Raw genomic sequence first — 27436 nt, 5'->3', positions numbered from 1 at the left:
CTCTCTTCCTCTCCCTCTCTCTCTCTCTCTCCTCTCCTCTCTCTCTCTCTCTCTCTCTCTCTCTCTCTCTCTCTCTCTCTCTCTCTCTCTCTCCTCTCTCTCTCCTCTCTCTCCTCTCTCTCTCTCTCTCTCTCTCTCTCTCTCTCTCCTCTCTCTCTCTCTCTCTCTCTCTCTCTCTCTCTCTCTCTCTCTCTCTCTCTCTCTCTCTCTCTCTCTCTCTCTCCTCTCTCTCTCTCTCCTCTCTCTCTCTCTCTCTCTCTCTCTCTCTCTCTCTCTCTCTCTCTCTTCTCTCTCTCTCTCTCTCTTCTCTCTCTCTCTCTCTCTCTCTCTCTCTCTCTCTCTCTCTCTCTCTCTCTCTCTCTCTCTCTCTCTCTCTCTCTCTCTCTCTCTCTCTCTCTCTCTCTCTCTCTCTCTCTCTCTCTCTCTCTCTCTCCTCTCTCTTTCTCTCTCTCCCTCTCTCCTTCAGATCTAGCCTTCTTGTCCTCTGTCATATTCATATACTGTAGCTCTCATTTTCCCTTCCATCTTCCAGTCACACCAATACCAATCTCAGTGTGTGTAATAATGTATTAACACATTCATGTTTCTTGTTCCTTTGTTCCTCTGTCTTACTTTCTTCATCGCTCTCTCTCCATTTCTCTAGAAGCCAGCCAAGATGCTTTACGGCACTTTCCTTCAATCTTCCTTTGCAGCATGATACCATATCTATTTTTACCATATCTCTTTTTACCATATCACTTTCTACCATATCACTTTCTACCATATCTATTTCTACCATATCTATTTCTACCATATCTATTTCTATCATATCTATTTCTACCATATCTATTTCTACCATATCTCTTTCTACCATATCTATTTCTACCATATCTATTTCTACCATATCACTTTCTACCATATCTATTTCTACCATATCTATTTCTACCATATCTATTTGTATCTCTTTTTCTGCTTGATCTCTGTCTATGTCTGCTTGATCTCTATCTCTGCCTGCTTGATCTCTATCTCTGTCTGCATGATCTCTATATTTCTGTCTGCTTGATCTCTATATTTCTGTCTGCTTGATCTCTATCTCTCTGTCTGCTTGATCTCTACATTTCTGTCTGCTTGATCTCTATCTCTCTGTCTGCTTGATATCTATATTTCTGTCTGCTTGATCTCTATATTTCTGTCTGCTTGATCTCTATCTCTCTGTCTGCTTGATCTCTATATTTCTGTCTGCTTGATCTCTATCACTCTGTCTGCTTGATCTCTATCTTTCTGTCTGCTTGATCTCTATATTTCTGTCTGCTTGATCTCTATCACTCTGTCTGCTTGATCTCTATCACTCTGTCTGCTTGATCTCTATCTCTCTGTCTGCTTGATCTCTATATTTCTGACTGCTTGATCTCTATATTTCTGTCTGCTTGATCTCTATCACTCTGTCTGCTTGATCTCTATCTCTCTGTCTGCTTGATCTCTATATTTCTGTCTGCTTGATCTCTATCACTCTGTCTGCTTGATCTCTATCACTCTGTCTGCTTGATCTCTATCTCTCTGTCTGCTTGATCTCTATATTTCTGACTGCTTGATCTCTATATTTCTGTCTGCTTGATCTCTATCTCTCTGTCTGCTTGATCTCTATATTTCTGTCTGCTTGATCTCTATCTCTCTGTCTGCCTGATCTCTATCTCTCTGTCTGCTTCATCTCTATATTTCTGTCTGCTTGATCTCTATCTCTCTGTCTGCTTGATCTCGATCTCTCTGTCTTATTGATCTCTATCTCTGCCTGCTTGATCTCTTTATCTCTGTCTGCTTGATCTCTATCTCTCTGTCTGCTTGATCTCTATCTCTCTGCCTGCTTGATCTCTATATTTATGTCTGCTTGATCTCTATATTTCTGTCTGCTTGATCTCTATATTTCTGTCTGCTTGAGCTCTATCTCTCTGTCTGCTTGATCTATATCAATTCAATTTCAATTTAATTCAATGGCTTTATTGGCATGGGAAACATGTGTTAACATTGCCAAAGCAAGTGAGGTAGATAATATATAAAGTGAATATATACTATCTCTCTGTCTGCTTGAGCTCTATCTCTCTGTCTGCTTGATCTCTATCAATTCAATTTCAATTCAATTCAATGGCTTTATTGGCATGGGAAACATGTGTTAACATTGCCAAAGCAAGTGAGGTAGATAATATATAAAGTGAATATATACTATCTCTCTGTCTGCTTGATCTCTATCTCTCTGTCTGCTTGATCTCTATCTCTCTGTCTGCTTGATCTCTATCGCTCTGTCTGCTTGATCTCTATCTCTCTGTCTGCATGATCTCTATCTCTCTGTCTGTGTCCCTCGATATGTTTTCCCATCTTTCCATTTCTCCCAGATGCTTCATACTTCATGCTTGTTAGAAAGCTGTGTCTTGCCCTCCTACTCCCCATAGTCATTCCTTCTCCTCTTCTCTTAATAACCTTCTCCTTCTCTTCATAACCTCCTCCTCTTCTCTTAATATCATTCTTCTCGTTATAACCTTCTACTCTTCTCTTAATAACCGTCTCCTTCTCTTCATAACCTCCTCCTCTTCTCTTAATATCATTCTTCTCTTAATAACCTTCTACTCTTCTCTTAATAACCGTCTCCTTCTCTTCATAACCTCCTCCTCTTCTCTTAATATCATTCTTCTCTTAATAACCTTCTACTCTTCTCTTAATAACCGTCTCCTTCTCTTCATAACCTCCTCCTCTTCTCTTAATATCATTCTTCTCTTAATAACCTTCTACTCTTCTCTTAATAACCTTCTCCTTCTCTTCATAACCTCCTCCTCTTCTCTTAATAACCTTCTCTGTCTCTTCATAACCTCCTCCTCTTCTCTTAATATCATTCTTCTCGTTATAACCTTCTGGTCTTCTCTTAATAACCTCCTTCTCTTAATATCATTCTTCTCGTTATAACCTTCTGGTCTTCTCTTAATAACCTCCTCTTAATATCATTCTTCTCGTTATAACCTTCTGGTCTTCTCTTAATAACCTCCTTCTCTTAATATCATTATTCTCTTAATAACCTTCTCCTTCTCTTTATAACCGTCTCCTCTTCTCTTAATGTTACGACTTCCGCCGAAGTTGGTCCCTCTCCTTGTTCGTCACCGACTTTCTAGGCATCGCCGATACACTTTTCATTTTCCATTGGTTTTGTCTTGTCTTCCATCACACCTGGCTCCAATTCCATCAATTCCATGCTGCGTATTTAACCCTCTGTTCTCCCCCCATGTCCTTGTGGGTAATTGTTTCTTGTAGTGCTTGTGCCATTTATGTTATTAACCTTAAGGACAGCAGAGCCACTTGTACATGTTCAAATCAGACCAGAATGTAAATTAATACTCAAAGAAAAAAGCATACACATGATAGTGTTCTGGGGAGTTTTGAGCGCTGTACACCTTAGTGCCCAATACATTTAACTGACGTTTTGCTGCAAAGCTGATTAGCAATTCTGGAGACCATTTTTGTAAGAGGAGCAATTTAGATTAAGTACCTCAGCTGAAAGAGAATAGCTGCAGTAGCACATGGTGGTGATTCCATCTCTCTCTCTCTCTCTCTCTCTCTCTCTCTCTCTCTCTCTCTCTCTCTCTCTCTCTCTCTCTCTCTCTCTCTCTCTCTCTCTCTCTCTCTCTCTCTCTCTCTCTCTCTCTCTCTCTCTCTCTCTCTCTCTCTCTCTCTCTCTCTCGTCCTTCCTCCCTCTCCCTTCCCTCCATCTATCTACCCTTCCCTCTTCTCTCTCGCTCTCTACGAGTTCATATTTCATAAATGTGCCTTATCATGTAAGGTCAGAGTGAGTGTTGTTACAGTACATTACACATGACATATCCCATCTCCCTCTGTATCTCTATCCACTGCTGTGGTTGCCAAGGGAGGCCAGGGGAAGTTCTGCCAAAGATTGTCAAAGAATGAATCTAAGAACCATCTAAGTTCTACAGCATTGAGGCACGTATGTCATCTCCATGGATACCCCACAGGGTTGGTGAAAAGCAGCATACTATATGTATAGGGCAGGGCTGCACAACCCTGTTTCTGGAGAGCTACTGTCCTGCAGGTTTTCACTCCAACCCTAATCTATCGATCAATCAAATGTATTTATCAGCATTTCACTGTAACCTGTTGTATTCAGCGCACGTGACAAACTTTGATTTGAAATAAACTTTGATTTGTCACAAAGTGCTATACAGAAACCCAGCCTAAAACCCCCAAACAGCAAGCAATGCAGGTGTAGAAGCACGGTGGCTAGGAAAAACTCCCTAGAAAGGCAGGAACCTAGGAAGAAACCTAGAGAGGAACCAGGCTCTGAGGGGTGGCCAGTCCTCTTCTGGCTGAATTGTAATAAGTAGCTGGTTGATAAACTGAATCAAGTTAGTTACAACTGGGGTTGGAGTTAAAACCTACAGGAGGGCAGCTGTAATGTACATTATGTGCCACCGGGGCAGAGCTCTTGTCATTGCCTCAGCCAGCCAGTGGTGAACAGTGCTATGAACAGCATTGTGGAAAATAAAAGGCCTTGGTTACAGTATCTGAGCAACAGGCCTGTTGGTCGCCCGGCAGGTTGGTGTACTCTCCTGCTGGCTCATTAGTCTTGGCTATAGCATCTGTGATAATTAATTCATGTCTCCACTCAATAGATTCGGTGATTTGAATGAGGACTAGATTGGCTCTCATTGTTTGTATAGCGAGGAGCGCAGAGGAGCCGTCTCACTCCTCCACGGCCTTGTCTGTCAAAACTGAATCCCGTCAGGCTTGGTTGCCTGTCGCAGCATTGGTATGCGCCATGACATCCACCAGCCCACACTCTCTGGAGAGGCTGGGATGTCAACGTCGGGGCCTGACAGGAGAAATATGAAGTTCAAGCAGAATCGAGAAGACTTTTCTCAACTGATAGCCTAGCTGTCTTCCAAATGGCACCCTATTCCCTATATAGTGCACTACTTTTGACCAGGGCCCTATGGCCAATGGCACCCTATTCCCTATATAGTGCACTACTTTTGACCAGGGCACTATGGTCAATGGCACCCTATTCCCTATATAGTGCACTACTTTTGATCAGGGCCCTATGGCCAATGGCACCCTATTCCCTATATAGTGCACTACTTTTGACCAGGACTATAAAGGGAATAGAGTGCCATTTGGGATGAATCCTGAGTCACTACCGTACTGCATACACAGTGGTCAGTTACTATAGAAACACAACATGGATCTCTGTGAAGAAACCAACGATCACATGGTCCGTTACTATAGAAACACAACATGGATCTCTGTGAAGAAACCAACGATCACATGGTCCGTTACTATAGAAACACAACATGATTATCTGTGGAGAAACCAACGATCACATGGTCCGTTACTATAGAAACACAACATGGATCTCTGTGAAGAAACCAACGATCACATGGTCCGTTACTATAGACACACAACATGGATCTCTGTGAAGAAACCACAGATCACATGGTCAGTTACTATGGAAACACAACATGGATCTCTGTGAAGAAACCAACGATCACATGGTCAGTTAGGATAGAAACACAACATGGATCTCTGTGAAGAAACCAACGATCACATGGTCCGTTACTATAGAAACACAACATGGATCTCTGTGAAGAAACCAACGATCACATGGTCCGTTACTATAGAAACACAACATGATTATCTGTGAAGAAACCAACGATCACATGGTCCGTTACTATAGAAACACAACATGGATCTCTGTGAAGAAACCAACGATCACATGGTCAGTTACTATAGAAACACAACATGATTATCTGTGGAGAAACCAACGATCACATCAGCACTTTGTGTTTGGAGGCGGGACAGGAAGGAACTAAGTCTGTGTCCCAACTGATGCCCTAAATAATGCATATCTTCTGAGCAGAGCCCTATGGGTAGTCTATGTGCCCCATTTGGGACCTTTGAACCTTTCCCTGATAATGGGGACTGAGGGGACAGACACACAGAGGAAGACCAAACACGTTCCAAGCCAAATTCCCATCCACACACACACACACACACACACACACACACACACACACACACACACACACACACACACACACACACACACACACACACACACACACACACACACACACACACACACACACACACACACACACACACACACACACACTGGAGTACAATACAATACTGTTGAATCCCCCCTCTCCCTCTCTCTCCCTCTCTCTCCCTCCTCTCATTTCTTCCCTCTCCCTCTCCCTCCCTCTCTATCCCTCTCTCTCGCTCCCCTCTCTCCCCTTCTCTCCCTCTCCCTCTCCCTCCCTCCCTCTCTATCCCTCTCTATCCCTCTCTCTCTCTCTCGCTCCCTCTCCCTCTCCCTCTCCCTCTCACTCCTCTTTCCCCTTCTCTCCCTCTCTCCTTCTCTTCGTCTACCCCTCCCTCCCTCTTCCTCTCTCCCCTTCTCTCCCTCTCTCCCCTTCTCTTCCTCTCCCCCTCCCTCCCTCTTCCTCTCTCTCTCTCTCCCTCTCATTAGACAGCCAGGCTCCTCTTACCGAAGACATATCAAACCATTCCCAGTACATGACTAAAGCAGCCAGCACCACAGCCATTTAACAAGAGTTCCCTCCCTACCGCTGTGCCAGGGGGAGTTGAATTAAGATGAAACCTTAATTACAGTATTGAATTGCTTTACAATGCTAGCTCACAGCGCTCAAAGGAAGAGTCATAGTATTTATTTTACTGATAACTCCTGACACATATCGTATATACTGATCATTTCTGACACATATCATATATACTGATCAGTGTCTCTGTGTCTCTGTGTCTCTAGTGCTGTGTCTCTTGTGCTGTGTCTCTGTGTCTCTAGTGCTGTGTCTCTGTGTCTCTAGTGCTGTGTCTCTGTGTCTCTGTGTCTCTAGTGCTGTGTCTCTAGTGCTGTGTCTCTGGTGCTGTGTCTCTAGTGCTGTGTCTCTAGTGCTGTGTCTCTTGTGCTGTGTCTCTGTGTCTCTGTGTCTCTAGTTCTGTGTCTCTGTGTCTCTGGTGCTGTGTCTCTGTGTCTCTCTGTCTCTAGTGCTGTGTCTCTGTGTCTCTAGTTCTGTGTCTCTGTGTCTCTAGTGCTGTGTCTCTAGTGCTGTGTCTCTTGTGCTGTGTCTCTGTGTCTCTAGTTCTGTGTCTCTGTGTCTCTGGTGCTGTGTCCCTGGTGCTGTGTCTCTGTGTCTCTGGTGCTGTGTCTCTGGTGCTGTGTCTCTAGTGCTGTGTCTCTTGTGCTGTGTCTCTAGTGCTGTGTCTCTGTGTCTCTAGTTCTGTGTCTCTAGTGCTGTGTCTCTAGTGCTGTGTCTCTAGTGCTGTGTCTCTTGTGCTGTGTCTCTAGTGCTGTGTCTCTAGTGCTGTGTCTCTGGTGCTGTGTCTCTAGTGCTGTGTCTCTGGTGCTGTGTCTCTTGTGCTGTGTCTCTAGTGCTGTGTCTCTGTGTCTCTAGTGCTGTGTCTCTTGTGCTGTGTCTCTGGTGCTGTGTCTCTGTGTCTCTAGTGCTGTGTCTCTGTGTCTCTTGTGCTGTGTCTCTGGTGCTGTGTCTCTGTGTCTCTAGTGCTGTGTCTCTAGTGCTGTGTCTCTGGTGCTGTGTCTCTTGTGCTGTGTCTCTAGTGCTGTGTCTCTTGTGCTGTGTCTCTAGTGCTGTGTCTCTGTGTCTCTAGTGCTGTGTCTCTGTGTCTCTAGTGCTGTGTCTCTTGTGCTGTGTCTCTGGTGCTGCGTCTCTGTGTCTCTTGTGCTGTGTCTCTAGTGCTGTGTCTCTAGTGCTGTGTCTCTAGTGCTGTGTCTCTAGTGCTGTGTCTCTGGTGCTGTGTCTCTAGTGCTGTGTCTCTGGTGCTGTGTCTCTTGTGCTGTGTCTCTAGTGCTGTGTCTCTTGTGCTGTGTCTCTAGTGCTGTGTCTCTGTGTCTCTAGTGCTGTGTCTCTGTGTCTCTAGTGCTGTGTCTCTTGTGCTGTGTCTCTGGTGCTGTGTCTCTGTGTCTCTAGTGCTGTGTCTCTTGTGCTGTGTCTCTAGTGCTGTGTCTCTTGTGCTGTGTCTCTAGTGCTGTGTCTCTGTGTCTCTAGTGCTGTGTCTCTGTGTCTCTAGTGCTGTGTCTCTGTGTCTCTAGTGCTGTGTCTCTGTGTCTCTAGTGCTGTGTCTCTTGTGCTGTGTCTCTGGTGCTGTGTCTCTGGTGCTGTGTCTCTGGTGCTGTGTCTCTGTGTCTCTAGTGCTGTGTCTCTGGTGCTGTGTCTCTAGTGCTGTGTCTCTGTGTCTCTAGTGCTGTGTCTCTGTGTCTCTGTGTCTCTAGTTCTGTGTCTCTGTGTCTCTGGTGCTGTGTCTCTGTGTCTCTAGTGCTGTGTCTCTTGTGCTGTGTCTCTGTGTGTCTTGTGCTGTGTCTCTGTGTCTCTTGTGCTGTGTCTCTGTGTCTCTTGTGCTGTGTCTTGTGTCTCTAGTGCTGTGTCTTTAGTGCTGCGTCTCTTGTGCTGTGTCTCTTGTGCTGTGTCTCTAGTGCTGTGTCTCTGTGTCTCTTGTGCTGTGTCTCTAGTGCTGTGTCTCTGGTGCTGTGTCCCTGGTGCTGTGTCCCTGGTGCTGTGTCTCTGTGTCTCTGTGTCTCTAGTTCTGTGTCTCTGTGTATCTGGTGCTGTGTCTCTGTGTCTCTAGTGCTGTGTCTCTGTGTCTCTAGTGCTGTGTCTCTAGTGCTGTGTCTCTGGTGCTGTGTCTCTGTGTCTCTGTGTCTCTAGTGCTGTGTCTCTGTGTCTCTAGTGCTGTGTCTCTGTGTCTCTAGTGCTGTGTCTCTAGTGCTGTGTCTCTGTGTCTCTAGTGCTGTGTCTCTTGTGCTGTGTCTCTGGTGCTGTGTCTCTGTGTCTCTAGTGCTGTGTCTCTGTGTCTCTAGTTCTGTGTCTCTGTGCCTCTAGTTCTGTGTCTCTAGTTCTGTGTCTCTGTGTCTCTAGTTCTGTGTCTCTGTGTCTCTAGTTCTGTGTCTCTGTGTCTCTAGTTCTGTGTCTCTGTGTCTCTAGTTCTGTGTCTCTGTGTCTCTAGTTCTGTGTCTCTGTGCCTCTAGTTCTGTGTCTCTAGTTCTGTGTCTCTGTGTCTCTAGTTCTGTGTCTCTGTGTCTCTAGTTCTGTGTCTCTGTGTCTCTAGTGCTGTATCTCTGTGGCTCTAGTGCTGTATCTCTGTGGCTCTAGTTCTGTGTCTCTGTGTCTCTAGTTCTGTGTCTCTGTGTCTCTAGTTCTGTGTCTCTGTGTCTCTGGTGCTGTGTCTCTAGTTCTGTGTCTCTGTGTCTCTAGTTCTGTGTCTCTGTGTCTCTAGTTCTGTGTCTCTGTGTCTCTAGTGCTGTGTCTCTGTGTCTCTAGTTCTGTGTCTCTGTGTCTCTAGTTCTGTGTCTCTGTGTCTCTAGTTCTGTGTCTCTGTGCCTTTAGTTCTGTGTCTCTGTGTCTCTAGTTCTGTGTCTCTGTGTCTCTAGTTCTGTGTCTCTGTGCCTCTAGTTCTGTGTCTCTAGTTCTGTGTCTCTGTGCCTCTAGTTCTGTGTCTCTGTGCCTTTAGTTCTGTGTCTCTGTGTCTCTAGTTCTGTGTCTCTGTGTCTCTAGTTCTGTGTCTCTGTGCCTCTAGTTCTGTGTCTCTGGTGCTGTGTCTCTGTGTCTCTAGTTCTGTGTCTCTGTGTCTCTGTGTCTCTAGTTCTGTGTCTCTGTGCCTCTAGTTCTGTGTCTCTGTGCCTCTAGTTCTGTGTCTCTGTGTCTCTGTGTCTCTAGTTCTGTGTCTCTGTGTCTCTAGTTCTGTGTCTCTGTGTCTCTAGTTCTGTGTCTCTGTGCCTCTAGTTCTGTGTCTCTAGTTCTGTGTCTCTGTGCCTCTAGTTCTGTGTCTCTGTGCCTCTAGTTCTGTGTCCTAGTGTCCTGTGTCTCTGGTGCTGAAGTAAGGTCCAGCAGGTCATTTTGTGATCTCCAAATTGAGTGTATCATTATTCCTGAGTTTATCACCTATATAGAACATCACTTTGAACTAAAACAATCTATTTATTCCTGTCTGAAGGCCATAGAGTCCATCAACTCCTCTGTTGCCAAACAGAAATGGACAACCAGACCGTCACATTGTATCACCTGCAACAAACAGCATCTAAAAGGCATGTTGGACCAAAACCATGTGTCCAATATGTGGTTGTCCTGTCCAAGGTCAGCAAGTCCCCGACCGACCATTATCTCTCCTGTTGCCAAACAGAAATGGACAGCCAGAGTCAATACAGCGCACACACACACACATACACGCGCACACATACACGCGCACACACACACACACACACACACACACACACACACACACACACACACACACACACACACACACACACACACACACACACACACACACACACACACACACACACACACACACACACACACACACACAGCCTCATTAACATATGACACCATTTGGACAGAGAGAGAGACAACAGTCTGGACAGAGAGAGAGACAACAGTCTGGACAGAGAGAGAGACAACAGTCTGGACAGAGAGAGAGACAACACTCTGGACAGAGAGAGAGACAACAGTCTGGACAGAGAGAGAGACAACAGTCTGGACAGAGAGAGAGACAACAGTCTGGACAGAGAGAGAGACAACAGTCTGGACAGAGAGAGAGACAACAGTCTGGACAGAGAGAGAGACAACAGTCTGGACAGAGAGAGAGACAACAGTCTGGACAGAGAGAGAGACAACAGTCTGGACAGAGAGAGAGACAACAGTCTGGACAGAGAGAGAGACACCAGTCTGGACAGAGAGAGAGACAACAGTCTGGACAGAGAGAGAGACAACAGTCTGGACAGAGAGAGAGACAACAGTCTGGACAGAGAGAGAGACAACAGTCTGGACAGAGAGAGAGACAACAGTCTGGACAGAGAGAGAGACAACAGTCTGGACAGAGAGAGAGACAACAGTCTGGACAGAGAGAGAGACAACAGTCTGGACAGAGAGAGAGACAACAGTCTGGACAGAGAGAGAGACAACAGTCTGGACAGAGAGAGAGACAACAGTCTGGACAGAGAGAGAGACAACAGTCTGGACAGAGAGAGAGTCAACAGTCTGGACAAAGAGAGAGACAACAGTCTGGACAGAGAGAGAGTCAACAGTCTGGACAGAGAGAGAGACAACAGTCTGGACAGAGAGAGAGACAACAGTCTGGACAGAGAGAGAGACAACAGTCTGGACAGAGAGAGAGACAACAGTCTGGACAGAGAGAGAGTCAACAGTCTGGACAGAGAGAGAGTCAACAGTCTGGACAGAGAGAGAGTCAACAGTCTGGACAGAGAGAGAGACAACAGTCTGGACAGAGAGAGAGACAACAGTCTGGACAGAGAGAGAGACAACAGTCTGGACAGAGAGAGAGTCAACAGTCTGGACAGAGAGAGAGTCAACAGTCTGGACAGAGAGAGAGTCAACAGTCTGGACAGAGAGAGAGACAACAGTCTGGACAGAGAGAGAGACAACAGTCTGGACAGAGAGAGAGACAACAGTCTGGACAGAGAGAGAGACAACAGTCTGGACAGAGAGAGAGACAACAGTCTGGACAGAGAGAGAGACAACAGTCTGGACAGAGAGAGAGACAACAGTCTGGACAGAGAGAGAGACAACAGTCTGGACAGAGAGAGAGACAACAGCCCGGACAGAGAGAGAGATAACAGTCTGGACACCAAGAGGTTTCCTCCAACTCTCTGAAGGACGAGACTGCCTTCGGTCATACTGCAGGGACCTATGATTGGCTGCTCAGGTTGCCAGATCACCTTGGGCAAAGAGGCTCGGGCGGTGGGAGGGAGTAGAAAATGTACCTCACTCTGAAATCTTGTAGAACAGAGATGGAGTTAAGATGCTGAAATGTGAGCTAAAGCTCTTCGATTTTTCTCTCTCTACAAAACAACAAAACATTATTGGATCATTTTTCAACTAAATAATGTCAGGAGTAAAACCACAACAGTTGGGAGAGTAAAACCAGAAGAGTTTGGAGAGTAAAACCAGAAGAGTTGGGAGACTAAAACCAGAAGAGTTGGGAGAGTAAAACCAGAAGAGTTGGGAGAGTAAAACCAGAAGAGTTGGGAGACTAAAACCAGAAAAGTTGGGAGACTAAAACCAGAAAAGTTGGGAGACTAAAACCAGAAGAGTTGGGAGACTAAAACCAGAAGAGTTGGGAGACTAAAACCACAACAGTTGGGAGACTAAAACCAGAAGAGTTGGGAGACTAAAACCAGAACAGTTGGGAGACTAAAACCACAACAGTTGGGAGACTAAAACCACAACAGTTGGGAGACTAAAACCAGAAGAGTTGGGAGACTAAAACCAGAACAGTTGGGAGAGTAAAACCACAACAGTTGGGAGAGTAAAACCACAACAGTTGGGAGACTAAAACCACAACAGTTGGGAGACTAAAACCACAACAGTTGGGAGAGTAAAACCAAACCACAACTGTTGGGAGACTAAAACCACAACAGTTGGGAGACTAAAACCACAACAGTTGGGAGAGTAAAACCAAACCACAACAGTTGGGAGACTAAAACCACAACAGTTGGGAGACTAAAACCAGAGAGACAAATAAAGGCTTGGCTCATTTGAAGCCTTGGTTCTCCACCTCCTCCTTCCGTCTGTCTGTCTGTCTGTCTGTCTGTCTGTCTGTCTGTCTGTCTGTCTGTCTGTCTGTCTGTCTGTCTGTCTGTCTGTCTGTCTGTCTGTCTGTCTGTCTGTCTGTCTGTCTGTCTGTCTGTCTGTCTGTCTGTCTGTCTGTCTGTCTGTAACAACATGTTTTTATCTAAACACATTCTTTTCATTTCATCAATGGAGTAATCATTTATCAGTCCAGCGTGGAATGCAGTCAGTCTCTAGACACGTCTGTTTGCTTAATTTACCCCCTCCTACACACACACATTCCCCACGGGTACTGGCCACACCCCTCAGAGGCTGGTTCTTCTCTAGGTTTCTTCCTAGGTTCTGGCCTTTCTAGGGTGTTTTTCCTAGCCACTGTGCTTCCACAACTGCATTGCTTCTACACCTGCATTGCTTGCTGTCTGGGGTTTTAGGCTGGGTTTCTGTACAGCACTTTGAGACATCAGCTGATGTAAAGAAGGGCTTCATAAATACATTTGATTTGATTTGATAAACAAAATGTACTTAGTCACATTTGGGTCAAATCAAAACGACAGAGAAGGCGGTTTAATAGGACACAACATCAGACGCCAGCATCAGTCAGCCTGTTTCCTCCAGTGGTCGGATAAAAACATTCTGTTCCTGGAGCGCGTCCCACAATAACCCAGCAATAGGGAGAGATGTCACTGTTGTGGAGTTGTGAATCGTAAGCAAAACAACACCCTTCTCCTCCTCCCCCTCTCCCTCCTCCCTTCTCCTTTTTTTCTTTCTCCTCCTGTTTCTCCTCCTCTGTTTCTCCTCCTCTGTTTCTCCTCCTCTGTTTCTCCTCTGTTTCTCCTCCTCTGTTTCTCCCCTGTTTCTCCTCCTGTTTCTCCTCTGTTTCTCCTCCCCCTGTTTCTCCTCCTGTTTCTCCTCCTGTTTCTCCTCCTGTTTCTCCTCTGTTTCTCCTCCTCCTGTTTCTCCTCCTGTTTCTCCTCTGTTTCTCCTCCTCTGTTTCTCCTCCTCTGTTTCTCCCCCTGTTTCTCCTCCTCCTGTTTCTCCTCCTCCTGTTTCTCCTCTGTTTCTCCTCCTCTGTTTCTCCCCCTGTTTCTCCTCCTCTGTTTCTCCCCCTGTTTCTCCTCCTCCTGTTTCTCCTCTGTTTCTCCTCCTCCTGTTTCTCCTCTGTTTCTCCTCCTCTGTTTCTCCCCCTGTTTCTCCTTCTGTTTCTCCTCCTCAGTTTCTCCTCCTCTGTTTCTCCTCCTGTTTCTCCTCCTGTTTCTCCTCCTCTGTTTCTCCTCCTCTGTTTCTCCTCCTCCTGTTTCTCCTCCTCGGTTTCTTCTCCTGTTTCTCCTCCTCTCTTTCTTCTCCTGTTTCTCCTCCTCTGTTTCTCCTCCTCTGTTTCTCCTCTGTTTCTCCTCCTCCTGTTTCTCCTCTGTTTCTCCTCCTCTGTTTTTCCCCCTGTTCCTCCTCCTCCTGTTTCTCCTCCTGTTTCTCCTCCTCCTGTTTCATCTGCTCCTGTTTCTCCTCCTCCTGTTTCTCCTCCTCCTGTTTCTCCTCCTCCTGTTTCTCCTCCTGTTTCTCCTTTGTTTCTCCTCCTATGTTTCTCCCCCTGTTTCTCCTCCTCTGTTTCTCCCCCTGTTTCTCCTCCTCCTGTTTCTCCTCTGTTTCTCCTCCTCCTGTTTCTCCTCCTGTTTCTCCTCCTCCTGTTTCTCCTTCTCTGTTTCTCCTTCTCTGTTTCTCCTCCTCTGTTTCTCCTCCTCCTGTTTCTCCTCCTCTGTTTCTCCTCCTCCTGTTTCTCCTCCTCTGTTTCTCCTCCTCTGTTTCTCCTCCTCTGTTTCGCCTCCTCTGTTTCTCCTCCTCTGTTTTCTCCTCTGTTTCTCCTCCTCTGTTTCTCCTGCTCTGTTTCTCCCCCTGTTTCTCCTCCTCCTGTTTCTCCTCCTCCTGTTTCTCCTCCTCTGTTTCTTCTGTTTCTCCTCCTCTGTTTCTCCCCCTGTTTCTCCTCCTCCTGTTTCTCCTCCTCCTGTTTCTCCTCCTCTGTTTCTCCTCCTCTGTTTCTCCTCCTCTGTTTCCCCCTCTGTTTCTCCCTCTGTTTCTCCCCCTCTGTTTCTCCCCCTCTGTTTCTCCCTCTGTTTCTCCTCCACTATTTCTCCTCCTCGGTTTCACCTCCTCTGTTTCTCCTCTGTTTCTCCTCCTGTTTCTCCTCCTCTGTTTCTCCTCTTCCTGTTTCTCCTCCTGTTTCTCCTCCTCGGTTTCTCCTCCTCGGTTTCTCCTCCTCCTGTTTCTCCTCCTGTTTCTCCTCCTGTTTCACCTCTGTTTCTCCTCCTCCTGTTTCTCCTCCTGTTTCTCCTCCTGTTTCTCCTCTGTTTCTCCTCCTCTGTTTCTCCCCCTGTTTCTCCTCCTCCTGTTTCTCCTCCTCTTGTTTCTCCTCTGTTTCTCCTCCTCTGTTTCTCCCCCTGTTTCTCCTTCTGTTTCTCCTCCTCAGTTTCTCCTCCTCTGTTTCTCCTCCTCCTGTTTCTCCTCCTCTGTTTCTCCTCCTCTGTTTCTCCTCCTCCTGTTTCTCCTCCTCGGTTTCTTCTCCTGTTTCTCCTCCTCTCTTTCTTCTCCTGTTTCTCCTCCTCTGTTTCTCCTCCTCTGTTTCTCCTCTGTTTCTCCTCCTCCTGTTTCTCCTCTGTTTCTCCTCCTCTGTTTCTCCCACTGTTCCTCCTCCTCTGTTTCTCCTCCTCTGTTTCTCCTCCTCTGTTTCTCCTCCTCCTGTTTCTCCTCTGTTTCTCCTCCTCTGTTTCTCCTACTGTTTCTCCTCCTCTGTTTCTCCTCCTCTGTTTCTCCTCTGTTTCTCCTCAGAGAGAGGGGGGCTACTACATCAGTAGAGAGAGAGAGAATATATTACATCATCAGCAGAGAGAGAGAGAGAGGCTACTACATCAGTAGAGAGAGAGAGGCTACTACATCAGTAGAGAGAGAGGGGGGCTACTACATCAGTAGAGAGAGAGAGAGGCTACTACATCAGTAGAGAGAGAGAGGCTACTACATCAGTAGAGAGAGAGAGGCTACTACATCAGTAGAGAGAGAGAGGCTACTACATCAGTAGAGAGAGAGTGGGGGCTACTACATCAGTAGAGAGAGAGGGGGCTACTACATCAGTAGAGAGAGAGTGGGGGCTACTACATCAGTAGAGAGAGAGGGGGCTACTACATCTGTAGAGAGATTGGGGGCTACTACATCAGTAGAGAGAGAGAGGCTACTACATCAGTAGAGAGAGAGAGGCTACTACATCAGTAGAGAGAGAGTGGGGGCTACTACATCAGTAGAGAGAGGGGGCTACTACATCAGTAGAGAGAGGGGGGCTACTACATCAGTAGAGAGAGAGAGAGGCTACTAATTCAGTAGAGAGAGAGAGACTACTACATCAGTAGAGAGAGAGGGGCTACTACATCAGTAGAGAGAGGGGGCTACTACATCAGTAGAGAGAGAGGGGCTACTACATCAGTAGAAAGAGAGGGGCTACTACATCAGTAGAGAGAGAGGAGCTATTACATCAGTAGAGAGAGAGGCTACTACATCAGTAGAGAGAGAGGAGCTATTACATCAGTAGAGAGAGAGAGAGAGGCTACTACATCAGTAGAGAGAGAGAGAGAGGCTACTACATCAGAGAGAGAGAGAGAGAGAGGCTATTACATCAGTAAAGAGAGAGAGAGAGGCTATTACATCAGTAGAGAGAGAGAGAGGCTACTACATCAGGAGAGAGAGAGAGAGGCTACTACATCAGTAGAGAGAGAGAGAGGCTATTACATCAGTAGAGAGAGAGAGGCTACTACATCAGTAGAGAGAGAGAGAGGCTATTACATCAGTAGAGAGAGAGAGAGAGGCTACTACATCAGGAGAGAGAGAGAGAGGCTACTACATCAGTAGAGAGAGAGAGAGAGGCTATTACATCAGTAGAGAGAGAGGCTACTACATCAGTAGAGAGAGAGAGGTTACTACATCAGTAGAGAGAGAGAGAGGCTACTACATCAGGAGAGAGAGAGAGAGGCTACTACATCAGTAGAGAGAGAGAGAGAGGCTACTACATCAGTAGAGAGAGAGAGAGGCTACTACATCAGTAGAGAGAGAGAGAGAGAGAGAGGCTACTACATCAGTAGAGAGAGAGAGAGAGGCTACTACATCAGTAGAGAGAGAGAGAGAGGCTACTACATCAGTAGAGAGAGAAGCTATTACATCAGTAGAGAGAGAGGCTACTACATCAGTAGAGAGAGAAGCTATTACATCAGTAGAGAGAGAGGGGCTACTACATCAGTAGAGAGAGAGAGAAGCTATTACATCAGTAGAGAGAGGGGGCTACTACATCAGTAGAGAGAGAAGCTATTACATCAGTAGAGAGAGGGGGTTACTACATCAGTAGAGAGAGAGAGAAGCTATTACATCAGTAGAGAGTGGGGGCTACTACATCAGTAGAGAGAGAGAGAAGCTATTACATCAGTAGAGAGAGAGGCTACTACATCAGTAGAGAGAGAGAAGCTATTACATCAGTAGAGAGAGGGGGTTACTACATCAGTAGAGAGAGAGGGGGGCTACTACATCAGTAGAGAGAGAGGCTACTACATCAGTAGAGAGATTTTGATAAACTCCCATATCTACTGGGTGAAATTCCACAGTGTGCCATCACAGCAGCAGGATTTGTGACCTGTTGCCACGAGAAAAGGGACAAAAGAACAAACACCATTGTAAATACAACCCATATTTATGCTTATTTATTTTATCGTGTGTCCTTTAACCATTTGTACATTGTTAAAACACTGTATATATATAATATGACATTTGGATTGTCTTTATTGTTTTGAAACTTCTGTATGTGTAATGTTTGCTGTTAATTGTTATTGTTTATTTCACTTTATATATTCACTTTATATATTATCTACCTCACTTGCTTTGGCAATGTTAACACATGTTTCCCATGCCAATAAAGCCCTTGAATTGAATTGAATTGAGAGAGAGAGGGGGTCTACTACATCAGTAGAGAGAGAGGGGGCCTACTACATCAGTAGAGAGAGAGGGTGGCTAGTACATCAGTAGAGAGAGAGAGTGGGGCTACTACATCAGTAGAGAGAGAGGGGGCTACTACATCAGTAGAGAGAGAGGGGGCTACTACATCAGTAGAGAGAGAGGTTGGCTACTACATCAGTAGAGAGAGAGAGTGGGGCTACTACATCAGTAGAGAGAGAGGGGGCTACTACATCAGTAGAGAGAGAGGGGGCTACTACATCAGTAGAGAGAGAGGGGGCTACTACATCAGTAGAGAGAGAGGGGGCTACTACATCAGTAGAGAGAGAGGGGGCTACTACATCAGTAGAGAGAGAGGGGGCTACTACATCAGTAGAGAGAGAGGGTGGCTACTAATCAGTAGAGAGAGAGAGTGGGGCTACTACATCAGTAGAGTGAGAGGGGGGCTACTACATCAGTAGAGAGAGAGTGGGGCTAATACATCAGTAGAGAGAGAGAGGGGCTACTACATCAGTAGAGAGAGAGAGAAGCTATTACATCAGTAGAGAGAGAGTGGGGGCTACTACATCAGTAGAGAGAGAGAGAAGTTATTACATCAGTAGAGAGAGAGTGGGGGCTACTACATCAGTAGAGAGAGAAGCTATTACATCAGTAGAGAGAGAGTGGGGGCTACTACATCAGTAGAGAGAGAGAGGGAGAGTGGGGGCTACTACATCAGTAGAGAGAGAGAGGGGGCTACTACATCAGTAGAGAGAGAGGGGGCTACTACATCAGTAGAGAGAGAGAGAAGCTATTACATCAGGAGAAAGAGAGAGGGGGCTACTACATCAGTAGAGAGAGAGTGGGGGCTACTACATCAGTAGAGTGAGGCTACTACATCAGTAGAGAGAGAGTGGGGGCTACTACATCAGTAGAGAGAGAGTGGGGGCTACTACATCAGTAGAGAGAGTGAGGCTACTACATCAGTAGAGAGAGAGTGGCTACTACATCAGTAGAGAGAGAGAGGGGCTACTACATCAGTAGAGAGAGTGGGGGCTACTACATCAGTAGAGAGAGTGGGGCTACTACATCAGTAGAGAGAGAGGGGGCTACTACATCAGTAGAGAGAGTGGGGGCTACTACATCAGTAGAGAGAGTGAGGCTACTACATCAGTAGAGAGAGAGTGGGGGCTACTACATCAGTAGAGAGAGAGGGGGGCTACTACATCAGTAGAGAGAGTGAGGCTACTACATCAGTAGAGAGAGTGGGGGCTACTACATCAGTAGAGAGAGAGTGGGGGCTACTACATCAGTAGAGAGAGAGTGGGGCTACTACATCAGTAGAGAGAGTGGGGGCTACTACATCAGTAGAGAGAGAGGGGGCTACTACATCAGTAGAGAGAGAGTGGGGGCTACTACATCAGTAGAGAGAGAGTGGGGGCTACTACATCAGTAGAGAGAGAGGGGGCTACTACATCAGTAGAGAGAGAGTGGGGGCTACTACATCAGTAGAGAGAGAGTGGGGGCTACTACATCAGTAGAGAGAGAGTGGGGGCTACTACATCAGTAGAGAGAGTGAGGCTACTACATCAGTAGAGAGAGAGTGGGGGCTACTACATCAGTAGAGAGAGAGTGGGGACTACTACATCAGTAGAGAGAGTGGGGGCTACTACATCAGTAGAGAGAGAGGGGGCTACTACATCAGTAGAGAGAGTGAGGCTACTACATCAGTAGAGAGAGAGTGGGGGCTACTACATCAGTAGAGAGAGAGTGGGGACTACTACATCAGTAGAGAGAGTGGGGGCTACTACATCAGTAGAGAGAGAGGGGGCTACTACATCAGTAGAGAGAGTGAGGCTACTACATCAGTAGAGAGAGAGTGGGGGCTACTACATCAGTAGAGAGAGAGTGGGGGCTACTACATCAGTAGAGAGAGAGAGGGGGCTACTACATCAGTAGAGAGAGTGGGGGCTACTACATCAGTAGAGAGAGTGGGGGCTACTACATCAGTAGAGAGAGAGTGGGGACTACTACATCAGTAGAGAGAGTGGGGGCTACTACATCAGTAGAGAGAGAGGGGGCTACTACATCAGTAGAGAGAGTGAGGCTACTACATCAGTAGAGAGAGAGTGGGGGCTACTACATCAGTAGAGAGAGAGTGGGGGCTACTACATCAGTAGAGAGAGAGAGGGGGCTACTACATCAGTAGAGAGAGTGGGGGCTACTACATCAGTAGAGAGAGTGAGGCTACTACATCAGTAGAGAGAGAGTGGGGGCTACTACATCAGTAGAGAGAGAGTGGGGGCTACTACATCAGTAGAGAGAGTGAGGCTACTACATCAGTAGAGAGAGAGTGGGGGCTACTACATCAGTAGAGAGAGAGTGGGGGCTACTACATCAGTAGAAAGAGAGTGGGGCTACTACATCAGTAGAGAGAGTGGGGGCTACTACATCAGTAGAGAGAGAGGGGGCTACTACATCAGTAGAGAGAGAGTGGGGGCTACTACATCAGTAGAGAGAGAGTGGGGGCTACTACATCAGTAGAGAGAGAGTGGGGGCTACTACATCAGTAGAGAGAGAGGGGGCTACTACATCAGTAGAGAGAGAGTGGGGGCTACTACATCAGTAGAGAGAGAGAGGGGGCTACTACATCAGTAGAGAGAGTGAGGCTACTCCATCAGTAGAGAGAGAGTGGGGGCTACTACATCAGTAGAGAGAGAGTGGGGACTACTACATCAGTAGAGAGAGTGGGGGCTACTACATCAGTAGAGAGAGGGGGCTACTACATCAGTAGAGAGAGTGAGGCTACTACATCAGTAGAGAGAGAGGGGGCTACTACATCAGTAGAGAGAGAGTGGGGACTACTACATCAGTAGAGAGAGTGGGGGCTACTACATCAGTAGAGAGAGAGGGGGCTACTACATCAGTAGAGAGAGTGAGGCTACTACATCAGTAGAGAGAGAGTGGGGGCTACTACATCAGTAGAGAGAGAGTGGGGCTACTACATCAGTAGAGAGAGAGAGGGGGCTACTACATCAGTAGAGAGAGTGGGGGCTACTACATCAGTAGAGAGAGTGGGGGCTACTACATCAGTAGAGAGAGAGGGGGCTACTACATCAGTAGAGAGAGTGAGGCTACTACATCTTAGAGAGAGAGTGGGGGCTACTACATCAGTAGAGAGAGAGTGGGGGCTACTACATCAGTAGAGAGAGAGAGGGGGCTACTACATCAGTAGAGAGAGTGGGGGCTACTACATCAGTAGAGAGAGTGGGGGCTACTACATCAGTAGAGAGAGAGTGGGGGCTACTACATCAGTAGAGAGAGAGAGGGGCTACTACATCAGTAGAGAGAGTGGGGGCTACTACATCAGTAGAGAGAGAGTGGGGGCTACTACATCAGTAGAGAGAGAGAGGCTACTACATCAGTAGAGAGAGTGAGGCTACTACATCAGTAGAGAGAGTGAGGCTACTACATCAGTAGAGAGAGAGTGGGGGCTACTACATCAGTAGAGAGAGTGAGGCTACTACATCAGTAGAGAGAGTGAGGCTACTACATCAGTAGAGAGAGAGTGGGGGCTACTACATCAGTAGAGAGAGAGTGGGGGCTACTACATCAGTAGAGAGAGTGAGGCTACTACATCAGTAGAGAGAGATCAGTAGGGGGCTACTACATCAGTAGAGAGAGTGAGGCTACTACATCAGTAGAGAGAGTGAGGCTACTACATCAGTAGAGAGAGAGTGGGGGCTACTACATCAGTAGAGAGAGAGTGGGGGCTACTACATCAGTAGAGAGAGAGTGGGGGCTACTACATCAGTAGAGAGAGTGAGGCTACTACATCAGTAGAGAGAGAGTGGGGGCTACTACATCAGTAGAGAGAGAGTGGGGACTACTACATCTCTTACCCCCCTCTCTCTCTGCTCATTCCCGTTCAATGTAATAATGGTAATGTAATATAGAGTGCATCCATAAAACACTCTAATCTCTCAGCTGTCTGCTCTGCTGTGCTCTATACTTGGCTATTTCAGGCTCCTCTATTGCTCATGTTTAGAGTTTATGATTGTGTTGTCATTCGAGCGCTTATTTCATTGTTTCAGCACTGTACTCTCTCGTTTTAAACACTGTCCTCTCTCGTTTTAAACACTGTCCTCTCTCGTTTTAAACACTGTCCTCTCTCGTTTTAAACACTGTCCTCTCTCGTTTTAAACACTGTCCTCTCTCGTTTTAAACACTGTCCTCTCTCGTTTTAAACACTGTCCTCTCTCGTTTTAAACACTGTCCTCTCTCGTTTTAAACACTGTCCTCCCTCGTTTTAAACACTGTCCTCTCTCGTTTTAAACACTGTACTCTCTCGTTTTAAACACTGTACTCTCTCGTTTTAAACACTGTCCTCTCTCGTTTTAAACACTGTCCTCTCTCGTTTTAAACACTGTCCTCTCTCGTTTTAAACACTGTCCTCTCTCGTTTTAAACACTGTCCTCTCTCGTTTTAAACACTGTCCTCTCTCGTTTTAAACACTGTCCTCCCTCGTTTTAAACACTGTCCTCCCTCGTTTTAAACACTGTCCTCTCTCGTTTTAAACACTGTACTCTCTCGTTTTAAACACTGTCCTCTCTCGTTTTAAACACTGTCCTCTCTCGTTTTAAACACTGTCCTCTCTCGTTTTAAACACTGTCCTCTCTCGTTTTAAACACTGTACTCTCTCGTTTTAAACACTGTACTCTCTCGTTTTAAACACTGTACTCTCTCGTTTTAAACACTGTCCTCTCTCGTTTTAAACACTGTCCTCTCTCGTTTTAAACACTGTCCTCTCTCGTTTTAAACACTGTCCTCTCTCGTTTTAAACACTGTCCTCTCTCGTTTTAAACACTGTCCTCTCTCGTTTTAAACACTGTCCTCTCTCGTTTTAAACACTGTCCTCTCTCGTTTTAAACACTGTCCTCTCTCGTTTTAAACACTGTCCTCTCTCGTTTTAAGCACTGTCCTCTCTCGTTTTAAACACTGTCCTCTCTCGTTTTAAACACTGTCCTCTCTCGTTTTAAACACTGTCCTCTCTCGTTTTAAACATGGCTTCAGGTTTTTTAACACCACAGTGAATAGGGACAATGGGATAAGAATTATCTTAAAAACTCATCTGGTTAAATATGTTAGAGGTTTTGATGATGTAACACATCTTGTTTTGTCTGAAACATGATTAAACAAAACAATATATTGTTTTTTTTTGGGGGTTTGGTTGGTTTTTCCCCTGATATATATTATTATTATTTTCTCGTACAGATCAATCTCTTTTATGAGAGAGACCTGTTTAATGTTTGTAATACAGAGGATAACAAAGGTATTAGTGTAATATTGTTATGATAGTGTAACAATAATACAATAATACCACAAACACAAATGAGGGAAATGGCTACCTAAATATGATCCACTATCAAAGACAACAATAAACAGCTGTCTCAGGCCAACAGAGACATACAAAAAAACCTAGACATACAAAAACTAGAGTACCCACCCTAGTCACACCCTGACCTAACCAAAATACATAGAAAAACAGAGATATCTAAGGTCAGGGCGTGACAGTAAGGTAGAGATAGAATCACACAGGGAATAACAGCTCCTCTGAAAGACAGTGGATTGTGAATGTTGATGCTTTTGGGGCTATTGTCTTTCCGGAAGATCCAATCGTGGCCAAGTTTCAGCCGCCTGGCAGAGGCAACCAGGTTTTTTGACTTAAATATCCTGGTACTGGGTAAAGTTCATGATTCGGTTGACCTTAACAAGGGCCACACGGCCAGTGGCAACAGAATAGCCCCATAACATCAAAGATCCACCACCATATTTTACAGTAGGTAATGGGGTTCTTTTCTGCTCATACATTCAAATTTCGACGCCAAATCCACCCCCGGCGTGCGCGGCCAAAAAGCTCTATTTTCATTTCATCCAACAAATGCAAACACCTTGAATTTTGCTAAACGGCCATTGGCATTGGCACTTGAAATGCAACCATTGCTTTGGCCAAAAACACTGGTTGCCTCTGCCAGAAGACTGAAACTTGGCCGTAAGAAATTGTTAATTGGCCACAGAATCAACATTTTGCATTTGGCCATCTCCGACTCCGCACTTGAAACCCAATTGAATTCTCCAACTCTTAAAACAATTTTTTTAAAGGCTCACTGCCATTCTCCTCACAAGGTGAGGCATTGAAAGGGATGCCAATCCTTCCGGCCCTTACCTTTTTGGCCCCTACCTCTCTGAGCAATTGTATAGGTATAAAATGAATATAATTTCCCAGGATGTTTTTGTTGTTGTTGTTGTTGTTGCATATAATACACAGCTCAGTATTTGACTCATCCTTTTTGCGCTCATCTTTTTTCAAGGCTTGTCAATCAACCTCACTGTATATATAATGTTTGAGGTAGGAAATACACAGGAGGTTCATTTCTATCAGAGTCACACGGTGAATAAAGACCTTTCTCTGAAGACGTCCCATTGGGAACTTATAGTTTATATTATATTATATATTTATATTATATATTATATATTTATATAACCTCCCCTGTATATTATACTATGCAGCCTAACCTACCACTGCAGTAGGAGCTGTATCAATATAAATGGCTTACAACTGTTCTGCCAGCGGCTATGGAATCCTGACCAGTTCACCGGACGTGCTACCTGTCCCAGACCTGCTGTTTGACCATGCTGGTCATTTATGAACATTTGAACATCTTGGCCATGTTCTGTTATAATCTCTACCCGGCACAGCCAGAAGAGGATTGGCCACCCTACAGAGCCTGGTTCCTAGCTAGGTTTCTTCCTAGGTTTTGGCCTTTCTAGGGAGTTTTTCCCAGCCAACGTGCTTCTACACCTGTAGAGTTTCTCCCATTCTTCTCTACAGATCCTCTCAAGCTCTGTCAGGTTGAATGGGGAGTGTCGCTGCACAGCTATTTTCAGGTCTCTCCCGACGAGATGTTCGATCGGGTTCAAGTCCGGGCTCTGGCAGGGCCACTCAAGGACATTCAGAGACTTGTCCGGAAGCCATTATTGCGTTGTCTTGGCTGTGTGCTTAGAGTCATTGTCCTGTTGGAAGATGAACCTTCACCCCGGTATGAGGTCCTGAGCACTCTGGAGAAGATTTTCATCAAATATCTCTCTGTACTTTGCTCTGTTCATCTTTCCCTCGATCCTGACTAGTCTCCCAGTCCTTGCCGCTGAAAAACATCCCCACAGCATGATGCTTCCATGCCCGTGCTTTACCATGGGGATGGTATTGGCCAGGTGATGAGCGGTGTCTGGTTTCCTCCAGATGTAATTCTTGACATTCAGGCTAAAGAGTTCGAGCTTGGTTTCATCAGACCAGAGAATCTGGTTTCTTTTGATCTGAGAGTACTTTAAGTGCCTTTGGGCAAACTCCAAGTGTGCCTTTTACTGAGGAGGTGTTTCCGTCTGGTCACTCTACCATAAAGGCCTGATTGGTGGAGTGCTGCAGAGATGGTTGTCCTTCTGGAAACTCTACGGACAATTCTATCGACCTCATAACTTGGTTTTTGCTCTGACATGCACTGTTAACTGTAACCAGTCATATCATATTTGTGGGTCTTCTGCAGAACTTAGAGATGACCAGGCCATGGTGGAAGACACTGTTCACACCAGAACAGGAGACTATTGTAAACATGATGGTGGCAAACAATACCATTAGTTTCAATAACATTCACCAGGTGGGCTTGTCTACATTGGACCGTGTATTACAGCACAACCGAATCCGCATGAAACAGGTCTACAGGGAGCCATGTGAGCAAAACCTCAGAGAGGGTTACAGAACAGAGCTATGAATATGTGCAAGTAAGTACTAAACTGTGAATTTACTATCATACCAGCACTGTATAGACACATTACAGTACTGTAATCCAGTGTATTGTGCCTCACCATAGTGACTGCTCTGGGTTTATGTCATATATTGTCTTGTCTGTTTCAGAGAGTCTTGGATGCCGTTGCAATTCAGCACGTTTATATTTACATTGATGAGGCTTCAACCGAGCCAATAGAACGGGACGGGGATGGAACATTATGGTGCCATTGTGAATGTCCCTGGACAGCTTGGAGGGAATATCACCATGTGTGCAGTCGTTAGCCAGCAAAGCGTCCTCCATCACCATGCCAACCTTGGTCCCTACAACACCACCCTTCTCATCACATTCCTGGACACACTACATGGCATCCTCATTTCAGCCGAGCAGAGGGGTGGAACCAGAGCAGAGCAGGTATGTTGTTATCTGGGACAGCACAAGTTTCCACCGGGCTTCTCTGGTCTGCAACTGGTGCATTGATCCACAATGTATTGTTCTATTCCTCCCAACATATTTCCCCATTCATAAACCCAATTGAAGAGTTTTTGTCGGCATGGCGATGGAAGGTGTATGACCGCCATCCATTGTTTTGTGACAAAAAATAAGGAGTTAAATAAATAAAACAATTCCTGGTCTTATATCGCTGGAGAATGACTGTTGTTCTATGTAGTGAATCTGTTATTCCATGAGTTTGTATGGGACTAATAGTGAACCCACTTTTTTTTTCATCAAATTCATTTTGGGGATTTTTTTTCTAAAATCAAATAGCAAAATGATCCTTGACATGACTTTCTTAAAACAATTCCATATATCTTAGTAGTTTTTCAGGATTTAAAAAAACAGAATGGAGCTAAGCACAGGCAAACGCCTGGAGGAAAACCTGGTTCAGTCTGCTTTCCACCAGACACTGGGAGATGAATTCACCATCCATCAGGACAATAACCTGGTTCAGTCTGCTTTCCACCAGACACTGGGAGATGAATTCACCTTCCATCAGGACAATAACCTGGTTCAGTCTGCTTTCCACCAGACACTGGGAGATGAATTCACCATCCATCAGGACAATAACCTGGTTCAGCCTGCTTTCCACCAGACACTGGGAGATGAATTTACCTTCCATCAGGACAATAACCTAAAACACAAGGACAAATCGACAATGGAGTTGCTTACCAAGAAGACAGTGAATGTTCCTGAGTGGCCGAGTTAACAGTTTTGACTTAAATATACTTAAATACAGTGGAAGTCGGACGTTTACCTTAGCCAAATACATTTAAACTCAGTTTTTCACAATTCCTTATACAGTGCCTTGCGAAAATATTCGGCCCCCTTGAACTTTGCGACCTTTTGCCACATTTCAGGCTTCAAACATAAAGATATAAAACTGTATTTTTTGTGAAGAATCAACAACAAGTGGGACACAATCATGAAGTGGAACGACATTTATTGGATATTTCAAACTTTTTTAACATTTCGAAAACTGAAAAATTGGGCATGCAAAATTATTATCCAATAAATGTCGTTCCACTTCATGATTGTGTCCCACTTGTTGTTGATTCTTCACAAAAAAATACAGTTTTATATCTTTATGTTTGAATACTTTCGCAAGGCACTGTATTTAATCGTAGGAATAATTCCCTGTCTTAGGTCAGTTAGGATCACCACTTCATTTTAAGAATGTTAAATGTAATAATAGTGGAGAGAATGATTTATTTAAGCTTTTATTTCTTTCATCACATTCCAAGTGGGTCAGAAGTTTACATACACTTTTAACTTGGGTCAAATGTTTCAGGTAGACTAACACAAGCTTCACACAATAAGTTGGGTGAATTTTGTCCCATTCCTCCTGACAGAGCTGGTGTAACTGGGTCAGGTTTGTAGATCTCTTTGCTCACACACATTTTTTCAGTTCTACCCACACATTTTCTATAGGCTGTGGTCGGGGCTTTGTGATGGCCACTCCAATACCTTGACTTTGTTGTCCTTAAGACATTTTGTCACAACTTTGGAAGTATGCTTGGGATCGTTGTCCATTTGGAAGAACCA

General features: G+C 45.5%; 2 protein-coding genes across 2 annotated transcripts in view; one reads left to right on the top strand and one right to left on the bottom strand.

Moving 5' to 3' along the window:
• The window catches only part of LOC124013436 (gamma-aminobutyric acid type B receptor subunit 1-like), a 247874-nt gene that overhangs the window by 200637 nt on the left and 19801 nt on the right, over nt 1-27436 (bottom strand). The gene's annotated exons all lie outside the window — the stretch shown is intronic.
• Nucleotides 5717-9241, top strand: LOC124012279 (keratin-associated protein 5-4-like). The gene is made up of 17 exons (XM_046325743.1): nt 5717-5749; nt 6891-6917; nt 7137-7207; nt 7343-7397; nt 7449-7475; nt 7557-7583; nt 7685-7711; nt 7763-7831; nt 7933-7995; nt 8105-8217; nt 8329-8341; nt 8430-8456; nt 8522-8562; nt 8660-8686; nt 8762-8824; nt 9118-9121; nt 9206-9241. Exons 1-17 carry the CDS (start codon nt 5717-5719, stop codon nt 9239-9241), a joined length of 723 nt encoding a protein of 240 aa, XP_046181699.1.

This window comes from Oncorhynchus gorbuscha, linkage group LG24, assembly GCF_021184085.1.
Source record: "Oncorhynchus gorbuscha isolate QuinsamMale2020 ecotype Even-year linkage group LG24, OgorEven_v1.0, whole genome shotgun sequence".
In the NCBI taxonomy this organism is placed as follows: Eukaryota; Metazoa; Chordata; class Actinopteri; order Salmoniformes; family Salmonidae; genus Oncorhynchus; species Oncorhynchus gorbuscha.
Note: the sequence above shows the minus strand (reverse complement) of the source record. Positions and strands in the feature narration are given on the sequence as shown.